Source organism: Myotis brandtii, unplaced genomic scaffold (assembly GCF_000412655.1).
Source record: "Myotis brandtii unplaced genomic scaffold, ASM41265v1 scaffold714, whole genome shotgun sequence".
NCBI classification, from domain to species: domain Eukaryota; kingdom Metazoa; phylum Chordata; class Mammalia; order Chiroptera; family Vespertilionidae; genus Myotis; species Myotis brandtii.
The window spans coordinates 771,070-783,150 of record NW_005370809.1 but is presented as its reverse complement, the minus strand read 5'-3'; the positions used below and the strand labels follow the sequence as shown (position 1 = coordinate 783,150).

At 42.3% G+C, this 12,081-nt stretch overlaps 1 protein-coding gene across 1 annotated transcript in view; it reads right to left on the bottom strand.

Annotated features, from left to right (window-relative positions):
• The window catches only part of DNAH6 (dynein, axonemal, heavy chain 6), a 239,152-nt gene that overhangs the window by 12,182 nt on the left and 214,889 nt on the right, over positions 1-12,081 (bottom strand). Inside the window, exons 69-72 of the mRNA XM_005882406.2 lie at positions 10,360-10,479; positions 9,687-9,808; positions 5,322-5,451; positions 780-907 (exon numbers count right to left, since the gene is read on the bottom strand). Of these exons, the coding sequence (XP_005882468.1) occupies positions 780-907; positions 5,322-5,451; positions 9,687-9,808; positions 10,360-10,479 (500 nt within the window). The remainder of the gene's footprint in view (positions 1-779; positions 908-5,321; positions 5,452-9,686; positions 9,809-10,359; positions 10,480-12,081) is intronic.

Sequence of the window (12,081 nt, the reverse complement as noted above, 5' to 3'; positions counted from 1 at the left end):
GGAGTGGGATCAGGAGTTACATTTTGAACCTGCAGCAGAGTGGATTTTACTGCAGGTGTTTTGTGACCCACACTTTGAGAAATGCTGGCTTTCACAGTCCTCATAAATGCAATCTTATTCAATGCAAACTAGACATCAGGAACGAGAACTATATCTCTAATGCTTTAGTTCTCTAAAGTGGTCTCTGATCACATTTCTGATCTGTCAGTGGTAATTCTAAGGGTGTAAGGATAATGAGGAGATAGAGGATTCGTAATGTCCCATATACACCAAGCCATTATTAGAGAGGTAACATGGCCTTGTTTGGGAAGTGTAAATTCAATTTTAAACAAGTTGGGTTTGAAGAACTGTTAGCATATTCAAATGGAAATGTTGAAGTGATGGGAAGGGAAGACTCTAAGCACACTCATGTTATATAATTCTCTACACAGCTTTGATACCCCACAGCAATGATGGCAGTGAGCGCCCATACGTGGATTAATTTCAGCAGATTGTTAAACCGGTCCACTTCTTGTCCAAGAACAGTGGTCAAGGAGTTAAGGCGTCCTTGAGGATCTTTGGTGAAAAGGCTCTCAGAAGCATTCTCCATTTCTAGTATTTCTGAAACATAGAGAATCAATTCCTCAGATCGATTATCACTAATTTCTGCCCTCATATCATTGCGGTTGTAATTTACTTGTCTTAGCCTTTCTTTCTTTCTTTTTTTTACTTTCTTTCTTTTTTTTAAAAAAATATATATTTTATAGATTTTTTACAGAGAGGACAGTGAGCGCCCATACGTGGATTAATTTCAGCAGATTGTTAAACCGGTCCACTTCTTGTCCAAGAACAGTGGTCAAGGAGTTAAGGCGTCCTTGAGGATCTTTGGTGAAAAGGCTCTCAGAAGCATTCTCCATTTCTAGTATTTCTGAAACATAGAGAGTCAATTCCTCAGATCGATTATCACTAATTTCTGTCCTCATATCATTGCGGTTGTAATTTACTTGTCTTAACCTTTCTTTCTTTTTTTTTTAAAAAAAATATTTTATCAGCTGCCTCCTGCACACCCCCTACTGGGGATGTACCTACAACCAAGGTACATGCCCTTGATCGGAATCGAACCTGGGACCCTTCAGTCTACAGGCCATCGCTCTATCCACTGAGCCAAACCGGTTAGGGCTCTTAATCTTTCTTGAAGCCAACTTCTCCTGCGCCTGGGCCTAGGCTGAATGGGAGGCAGGCCATCAGTCGTCGGTGGCAAATGCTAGCAGGACAAACAGCTACCGGGTAGATCCAAGACATCCCTGAGAACAGAGGTGCCAGGGGCCCTGAGTCTCCTCTGCCTTGCAGGTTCATAAGCCCAACTCTTCCCAGCACACCTGTGTGGCATCTGGGAGAGGAGGGTTGGCAGTGAGAGACCGAGAGATGAGAGAGAATTTGCATTTATGCCAAGTTACTGAGCATAACTCAAAGGGACTGACTGAATTATGAAACAGGCCCTTGGTTCAAGCTGGATTGGAAATTTTGTTCTTCTTTTCCCCTACAATCCAGCAAGTGGAGGCTCATATAAACTCCAAAAATATGAAGGAAGTGTATTTCCTTGCATATCTGAATAAAGTGTGGGTAAATGAGTGGCTCTGAAACGCACCTATCAAATTCCTTCCTAACCAGTCACATTTTGGCTGCTGTAAGAAATCACAAGCAGCGTGGGTCAGTCCAATCTTTGGGTCCACAAGCCCTTCGTCTTCTCCTTCTATCATTTTGTTATCATCATAATTAGCTAGTTTAAAAAAATATAGATATTTTTATTGATTTCAGAGAGGCAGGAGGAGAGAGAGAGATAGAAACATCATGATGAGAGACAGGCCCTTGGTTCAAGCTGGATCGGAAATTTTGTTCTTCTTTTCCCCTACAATCCAGCAAGTGGAGGCTCATATAAACTCCAAAAATATAAAGGAAGTGTATTTCCTTGCATATCTGAATAAAGTGTGGGTAAATGAGTGGCTCTGAAACGCACCTATCAAATTCCTTCCTAACCAGTCACATTTTGGCTGCTGTAAAAAATCACAAGCAGCGTGGGTCAGTCCAATCTTTTGGGTCCACATGTCCTTCGTCTTCTCCTTCTATCAGTTTGTTATCATCATAATTAGCTAGTTTAAAAAATATAGATATTTTTATTGATTTCAGAGAGGCAGGAGAAGAGAGAGAGATAGAAACATCGATAATGAGAGAGAGAAAATCATTGTTAGGTGGAGAGAGAGAGATAGAAACATCGATGATGAGAGAGAGAAAATCATTGTTAGGCTGCCTCCTGCTGCTCCCCACTGGGATAGAGCCTGCAACCTGGGCATGTGCTCTGACTAGGAATCCAACCGTGACCTCCTGGTTCATAGGTCAACGCTCAACCGCTGAGCCACGCCAGCCAGGCTGAGCTAGTTTGTAATATTAGCAACAGAAAGAGAGCAAAGGGGTGGCCAGACATTATAAGCATGGTCCTCTGGGCAGCTTTACTGGGAAGCTGCAACTTGATTCTTCCCAGGGAGAATGGTCCATTTCCTGCAAGTCACTGGGGGAGGGGTCAAACAAAGGGGGAGTTGGATGCATGAAATGAAGTCGGGGTGACTTAGGGAAGGTGTATACCTGTCAGTCTAACCTGGGAAAAAGATAATTGGCTGGGGGTGGAGCACTGCAAGTGCAGTGAAATCTTGGAAGGTTAAAATCCCCAGACAAAGAATTCTCTCTGCCTAGCCTTGTTCCTACTCCCTTGCACTCTCTTGCTACGTGACCTGCACTTGCCCTCATGCTAGCCTACTATGTGGCCTTAAGCAGCCACATGGCCATGGGCTACAGCTGGGAACACAAGCTAAGCTGGTCACATGCTGGACTGAACTGTGCTTTGATGTGGAGGGGAAACGCTGGGCCGAGGCTTTAATCCTAGCCCTGCTGAAGACTAGACTGGACTTTTACCATAGTGAGACAGAGGAAGATGGGACCTGGGAAGGAAACCCCCTTAATTTTACCTCATCAATAAAGCTCGCCACAATAACTTTTGTGGGAGCCTCAGGAATTCTTTTGCCCATGGCACCCCAAGAACTCCACGTCTACTGGTAACAGGTGGGGACACAGAGGGCACCTCACTGATAACAGTTTGCCTCAGATGTTCCAAACCCTCAGTTCTCTTGTTGAGCCAATTGCATCCCTGCCCGGATTCTCAGCAGATGGCATCACTTATTTCACAGTAAAAGTATAAGCTTTATGAAGCCTGGAGAGAAAACCTCCTAGGTGTCAGTGGAACTCAGACAAATACACTTTATCTTCATCCTTCCATCTATCCATCTATCTTCATCCCATTTCACCTAGTCCTCCATTTTAGACTTATTAAAAATTGCTTTCTGAAATAACTGACTCAGTTTGCTTCAACATCAACAGGACTCTGCTCAAGAAGAGATTCTTTTGAGGCCTGTTTTAGGAGGCAAATAACTGGTTTATGAGGTCACACTGGCCCCTTTTTTTCTGGGGCACTTGGCAAGACTCAATCTGTGATACTGTAATATAGCAAGAATATACATATTTTGGTCTTCATCTCTAGCTCCTGACCAGATCTCCTAAGACCCTTGAAATTTCATAAGTGAGAAAAACAACAGGGGCATCACTTTTCATAACATTTGGTTTTTGACTCTGGCTCCTGAAACAGCTTGAGTGATAAAGGCAAAAACAGCATCTCTTGTTATTCATAACAAGCCCCCTTCAACCACATCTAGCTTATGTTAATGAGTTGACTTTTAGGAGCCCAAAGCATGGGGAAGCTGGTTGTCAGCAGAACCAGCCCTGTGATTAGTGGCTTGGAACTTTCAGCTTCATTCTCTGACCTCCTGGGAGAAGAGAGGGGCTGGGGGCTGATGATTTAATCAACCAACCATGCCTACAACATAAAGCTTCCATAAAAGCCCAACCAAAAGGCTCTAGAGAGCCTTTTTTTTCTGAGCTTCCTAATGTCTCTAGATCTGTGCCGCCCAAGAAAGTAGCCACTGGCCACGTGTAGCTACTTAAACTTAAAATTAAATTTTAAAATTCCTTTTCTCAGTGGCACAAGTGGCATTTCAAGTGCCTCCATATTGGATAATAAAGATCATTTCCATTATCATAAAAGATTCTATTGGACAGCCCTGCTCTAGAATCCACGTCATTTTTCTTCTCCATTCAAGAGAAATAGCTGAATTAATCTGGGCTGGTGGACACATCTATGTGCCAGGACGGTGGTGCACCCTGATTCCTCGGGGACAGAGCTCCTGCCCAAGGACCTCTTCATCTGGCTCTTTATCGTTCTCCTTCATGATAGCCTTTAAGATGAACTGTAAAGGCAATTGTTTTTCTGAGTCCTGAGAGCTGTTCTAGAAAATTACGGAACCCAAGAAGGGACTGGGGTTGTGGGAACACTTGATTTATAGCTGGTTGGTCAGAAGTACAGATCACAACCTAGGACTTGCAAGCAGCATCTACAGTTGGGGGGGCAGTCTTGTTGTGGAACTGAGCCTTTAATCTGTGGGGTCTGTGCTCACTCTGGACAGTTAATGTCATAATTAAATTGTAGGGACACCCAGTTGGTGTCCAGAGAGTTGGAGAACTGTTTAATGTGAGGGAACGATCCACACATTTGGTGTGAGAATTATTGTGAGTAGAGTGAGAAACACAGTTTACTCTTATAGTCATTGCTTTATTTTCTGCTTAAATTTTTGTTTCCCTATAATTACATCTCTTCCAACCATGAGCAATAGATTAATAAATCTACATCTGCAGTCATTTTAACAAAAGTGTTAAAGTGGCTCTCTCTGATCATTTAGGAAGATTCCTTAACTCACCAGAAAACAAGGTGAAATTAATTCAGCTATTTATCTTGAATGGAGAAGAAAAGTGACATGGATTCTAAAGCAGGGCTGTCCAGTAGAACCTTTTATGATAATGGAAATGATCTTTATTATCCAATATGGGGGCACTTGAAATGCCACTGGTGCCACCAAGAAAAGAAATTTTAAATTTAATTTTAAGTAGTTACATGTGGCTAGCGGCTACTTTCTTCGACAGCACAGCTCTAGAGACATTAGGAAGCTCAGAAAAAAGTCTGATGAAAGTTACAGTGGCTAGAAACCAACTTGCTCCTAATGCTTCTGGCAGTTGAGGTGCTGTAGGCCTCTAGTCTATGAATGGACCGTGCCACATCACAAGAGCTTTCTATGTAAAGACAAGTCTGCATAATAAGCAATTTGGACACCTGCTATCACTCAGCTCTCTGAGTTTACTCCTAAAAGTTCCATTATATACAGTTGCCAGAGATTATTTATTACCTGGAACTCTGCTCCGGATAGAAGTAACAAGTTCTTGGACAATTTCATCATTGCTCTTTCCCTCTCCACCAGAAGATGACCTTGGCTGAACTTCAAGTATGGTGTTGATTAAAGTGGTGGTCTCTTTGTACTGTAACCGTGGGAAGAGACAGAATAGTGAAGATTCCAATTCTCAACACATAATTTTGTAGTACCTATAGTTCACTTAGTGAAATAATGGCAGTTATTAAAAAAACAAGAAATTTTTATATTTTATTTTGAAGATAGAGTTGGTAAAATATGCTCATTGGAAATGCACAGTACATCATTGTCAGTGTTATGATTAAAATATTTCAGTTGGACAACAATGTGAATTTCTTAATGCACCGAACTGTACTTAAAAATGGCTATAAGGATAAGTTTTAGGCCCTGGCTGGTTTTGCTCAGTGATTAGAGCATCGACCCCATGGACCAAAGGGTCGTGGGTTTGATTCCCAGCCAAGGGCATGTACCTTGGTTGCAGGTTCATCCCTGACCCCATGTGGGAGGCAACCAATCGATGTGTCTCTCTCACGTGATGTTTCTCTCTCTCCCCCTCCTCTCTTTCCCTTCCCCTCTCTCTCTTAAAAAAAAAATCAATAGAAAAAACAGCCTTAGGTGAGGATTAAAAAAATAAAATAAAATGATAAATTTTATGTTGTATATATTTTACCACAATAAAATGGTTAATTTTTTTTAGCTAATAATTTAAAAGGCAGTTATGAAAGTGAGGAAGAAATAATGAGAATTGAGTTTTAGAACATGCTTTTCTAATTGAGAAAATGTTATTTAAATAAAAGTATTATGGCTTACTATGGAAAACTTGAAAACACAGAAAAGTACAGAGAAAAAATTTTCATGACCCTGCTTTTCAGAGATATTTATAACTTTGGTTTACTGCCCCCTCCCGCCTCCCATCTTGGACATTGTCTCTATATGTGTGCATACGGTTAAAAAAATTGAACCCATATAATTTATGTAGTATTCTTTTTTCAATTTCATGAACATTCTTTCAAACTTTACTATTGACATATTCATTAGATTCTAAACACATATACAAAGTCATTTACTTAATGCTATAGTTAAATAGTTTGGTTTCCTTGCTCAATGCCAGTCATTTAATACCATGAATTTTCTATTTTATTTCTTAACTCCTTGGTTGGATGGAAACATTTAGTGCAGCCAGCCTGGTATCACTTCCTATGATGGTAACTGAATTAGAGACTTTTGGTGAGCAACCATTCCCAGTCCGCTTCTCCTCTAGGGTGTAGTAAAGATCACACTTTCTTGTACCCTTACAGAAAGATGGTTCATGTGACTATTATGCTAAATGAGATGTGAGTCAAAGTGACGGTGGACTCTGTAGGCTGAAGCAGTGAAAAGCCTATGCCTAATTCTTCCGTTTCTCTGTTCCCAGGCTGTGAATGAAGGGGCCATTTTTTTCTTCTTCTAGTGAATGCAGCTACGTACCTTATAAGAGTGCCTTTCTCAGATTGAGTCCCAGGATGATTATGTGAAGTACAACCCGTCTATCAATCTGCTATGACAGCTGTTGTACTAAATCACTGGGACTTGAGTAATTTTCTTACTGCAGCACAACTGACTCCATCCTGACTAATATAGTAGACCATTTATACTTTTTTTGGGGGGGGCGGGGGGGTTGGAAGTGAGGTGGACCAGATGCTAACATGGCCTTTTTCTTATAATTGTAGTTCCAAACTAGTTCTAGAATATGTCCATGCATAGCTTCAGTTTTTTTAGTTTCCCTTTCAAAAAAGCAAAACACGATTGCTTCTGTTTCTTATTGTTTTGCTGTATCTTCTTGCATCATGGTCATCTCTCATCATTTCTATTTTTGGACATTTCAGTCTCCATTCTGGAAAGCTTATTAAGTTCATTCCCTGAATCACATGTATGATAATCTATATTCCAGTTCTGGTCTTTAAGACTCCAAAGAAGTTTTTAATTCTGCTATGGTATTTTTTAGTTTCCTTGAAATATTTCATTCTCACATCTCATGGCATCCTTGGTATATACACATCAGCCTGTTCTCAAAGTTTGGCTTTCTCTTTCCTATAGGCCGGGTCTCATACTGTATCCCAGATGCCAGAACATATTCTTTCTTTTCTGGTTTCTGCAGTAGATGAGTTGCAGAAGGTGAGCCTGTGTCTCCTAGGTGGTGTTTTCTATCCCTTATCTTTAGGTATTGTTCTTCCCCGCCCCATTTACTCAGCCTCTGTTGGCTTTTTCTTTTTCGTTTTTTCAGCCTCTAATCTGAAAAGAGACAATAGATTTCCATTTGCTCATAGACAATCTATGCAGATTGCCCTTGACTTACGCTTATTATTCTCTTCGGAGGAAAATTTCTTCATTGTATCTCCACTTGATATGTACAAGTCAAGGTTCAGTTTTTTTAAAAAACTAGGTTTAATTTTCTTTACTAGTAAGAACCTGTAGTTTGCTGGGCTAAGGAAGGAATCATTTGTATCTTCTGTATTAAAATTCTATTGATGACAAGAAGCAGAATTAGCTAAACTAAACCAGCTAAAGCAAAGAAAAGGAACCTGTAGGCTCACATAGCTGGGAAGAAAACACAAGTCATGTGGGCTTCAGGCATGAATAGATCCAGTGCTTTCTCTCCTGTGCATGCTTGGCTGTTTCTCTCATTCTTTCCTGTGACAGATGACCTTCTTTCACATGGTAGGGGTGTGGGGAGGGTGCCAGGGGTAAGGCCACAGGATACTTCAGATACACAGCATCTTATCCAGGGATTCCGAGAGGAAAGAAAGAGCCCTCCCCCCATCCCAGCATCTATAGACACTATCTCCGGAAGGGACTCCCATCCACCTAGCATGGGCCACGTGCCTGTTCCTTGGACCAAGTCAGGTGGAGAGGTGATGGGGTGCTGCCTTTGGCCAGGCCTGAGTGACATGCTCACCTCTGTGAAGGTGGTGGGTAGTTAGAATTCTTACCAGAATTTTACGGATGAGGAAGGGGTGGGAATAAGACATGCATTGTACCAGAAAAATGGAGGGAGGGAGGCAGGACAGAAAAACATACTGGGGGCCCACTACCTGCCTGTTTTCTCATTCTCAGTCATTCTGAACCAGCAGTAAACACAAAAGTACTGTGCTCCCAGGCACACACTGCCAAGACTGTTGCTCCTACCCGCAGTGCTGTATCTCTCAGCACTCCCCTATACCATATCCACACCCCCTGCCCCTTCTCGCACCCTCCACACCCCACCCACTCCAGAGCAAATATCAGATATGAGTGCAAATGAACACTAGGTCTGCCTGCCTCTTTTCCCTGCTGGAAACAGAATAAGGAGAAATAAGATAGACGATTCTAACTCCTCACCGACCAGCAAAGCGATTTTAAGGGTGGAGAACGTGACACCAGGGTTTCAGAGCATTAACCTCTTGATGTTCTTTCTGGAGGCTCCACTGTTGTTTTGCATGGATTCCTCGGTATCTAGGCAAACCTCACCCTCTAACACTTGTAGGGGCACAATTGAAGTTACAAAGAAGGATGAATAGGAAAAAAAGAAAAAGAAAAAAAAAAGAGAGGGAGGTGATTCCTTTTAGCCTTGGGAGGCCAGCCTCGTCTTCAACCTTTAAAGCATCGCAGGGCCCTCAGGGACATAGCTCATTTCACGGCTTTGGTTTAGCCGCAGACACCTGAGCATGACAGATGATGAAACTGGGAAGGTCTGTAGTGGCCAGGTCATGGGGAGCCTTGAGTGCCCTGTGAGGAGCTTGGACTCCTTGTAGGTAATGGTGCGGCAGCAGGAGGTCTTACAGGAGTAAAATTGTCCATTGGACCTATTGCTGGGCTCTGGTACTGTGCCCTCGATGAGCTTTTAAAGCTCGGTGTTTTAATTTCTCGGCCTTGCCGATGTGTTATCATACTTTCATAATGTGATCATCTCACCTTGGAGATTTGTTACCATACTTTTATAATGTGATCACCATGCGTCTTTGGGTAATATGAAACAAATACGCCCAGCATATTCGGAGGGAGAAGGGTAAAAGAGAAAGGACTACCCAGATGATCATCTAAGTCCCCACGTTATGGTAGACCAGCAGGTAGATTGTGGGGTTGGCAGAAGGCTGGAAGGTGGAAGGGGTGGCCAGCGACAGGAAAATGCATCATGATTTTAGGACTCTGTGAAGGATCCTGAGGGAACAGGCTAAAGTGGAACTAAAAGCTGAAGGTAAGGTGAAATATTTATTTTATTTGTTTATTTAGGGACATTAGAATTGACAGAGCTGGTGAGGTGATTACCGATGTTGCAAGTTGACATACACAATATGAATAGGCATTTTAAGTTGAAAGGCCACATACCTGGAAAACTAGGTTGGCATTTTCGTGCATTCCAAATATTTCTGGGTCATCTATCAAAGGTAGATTTTCAATGTAGTCTTTAAACTCTTGCAGGGTGTCAGCCAAGGGCGCAAAATAGATGCCTGTTATTGAGGACACAGGAAGGAAATGCCTCAGATAGGCTGGCTTTGCCCCGCTAAGTTCGGTAGTTCTCTGCCAGGCTCAGAGGCTGGCTGTCATCAGCGGCCTCCCATAGAAACAAGGACAGTTTTTCCCAAGCCTCCACATCATGTCTAGTTTCTTCACCTTTTCTCGAGGCCCCCGAGTGCCTGATTAGGGCCCTAACCTTTTAGGGTGTCTCGCCCAGAACATTTCACGATTCTCGAATTCAGGGAGGCGCTGCTGAAAGGTAAGCCTTGTTAAGGGCTCCAGATTTCTATAACGTTGAAAATGCATGTAGACAGAATACAACCCATTTTAGAAAAGAAACAATTCAAAGTGGTTAATGCCCAAAATATGGCCTTGTGCTGTTACAACCAAAGCAGTTTTGAAGGCGGTCAAGCCTGGGGACAGGGTGGGCACCGGGACTGGGTTGTGAGGACTGGACACAGAGAACGCCTGCGTGGAAAACGGAGAGATGCTGGCAACAACTTCTTAGGGAAGGTCTTTTCCACAGAACTGAAAAGTCACTCACCTGATTCGGAATATTTGTAACCCTTTTCTAATGTTTCAGGAGAAAAAAATCTTTTCAAGACAGTCCGAAGGCATCTTTGATCCCAGGTGTCTGTAACTCTACCACCATATGTAATTTCACCTGCAAAGCATTTGCATTTAAAAACATATTATAATATTGTTTCTTTTTAATTGATAGACATATGCCATTTCTAATACGTTGATTTACATACGCATTTATTTGGGACTAAAAGTGGAAATAGCACAAGAGTTTCCTTCCACTACCTTCCCAAAAGAGAATAAGTCAATTTTTAAAAAGCAGGAGAAAATCTAGTTCATGTACTCTGCGCTTATTATTTTGTGTTTTCCAAATAACAGAAACTAAAGCCACTGAGTTCTGATTACATATTTCTTCCTTCTTCCTGTTTTTTGTTAGTTTTGTTTTGTTTTGCTTCAAACTATTGATTTTTGGTCTCCCATCATCATTGACTGCAGTATTCTAAAACATACTTTCTGTGAAACATTGCTTTTTTTTGCGGGAACAACAAAGAGGGGGGGGGGGGGGGGGGGAGGAGAAATGAGTAAAATGGAATAAAACATTTACAACAAGGCATCCAAACCCAACTTACCTTACAGATTATTGATATTAAGCTAGGGAAGAAAGAGATTCAAGGTAAGGAGCCAACCTGTCTCACAAAAATTATGCTATGGGGAATTAAACTTATTGGTATCCCATCTCTCTTTCCACAGAGAAGCTCCGTGCAGCATGCTCCATTGCAATTGGCAAATTCCAAGCCTGCTCACATCACCATTTTGTTCAGCAATCTCGGCCCCACAGGAGTGGCTGGGGGCAGGGGTATAAATTAGCCTCCCAGACCCCAGGCCCACCCCTCTCACCCTTCTTGGTCTACCCTGAGGATAGGCCCTCATCCATTCTTACTGTTGCTTTGTTATCCGTTGTTCCAAGGTTTCATTGGCTTTTCAAGGCTCTAGATCACCTGGTACCTCTCTGCTGTCCCACACGCCCCTTACTCACCAATGAAAACCATCCACTCCCACCCCGTCCCCTTCCAGAGCTCTCCCTTCCCCCACTTCCCAGTGCAAATCTCTTCTTCATGATTTGGACCTACATGGTCCAAATCGGATCTAATTTTTGTCAGTAAGGTCCCTTGTGGCATAATTAATATCTGCTAGCAATTTTAATTCTTGACATTTTCCCCTTTTTCAAAAGTACACCTAACTCAAAAGGTCAATCAGTGCCCAGATTCTTTTGAATTTAAGAGCACTAACTCTGGAGGCTAGATTGTCTGGGTTAAATCCTGGTTCTACCGGTTGTAAATGGAGTGCCTCACATGTGGCACTAAGTAAATGGAGTTTTCTCACATGTAAAATCTTACCTAATAAAAGACAAACATGTAAATTAACCGTTTCTCCGTTATGCTCACCAGCCAATCAGAAGAGTATGCAAATTAACCCAACAAAGATGGCAGTTAATTTGCATATGTAGGGGCAAAGTGGCGGAGCAAGGACTGAAGGCTCCATTCGGAGCTGGAGCGAAGGCCTGGGTCCTGGGTGCTGGAGGAAAACCGGTGCCGGCAGCCAGGGGGAGGGAAGGCCTATTGCACGAATCTCTTCGTGCAACGGGCCTTTAGTAGGAATATAATAGTCCTTGCCTTACAGGGTTGTTGTGAGGATTAAATCTGCTAATTAATGGGAAGTGCTTAGAATAATGCTCGACATGTAG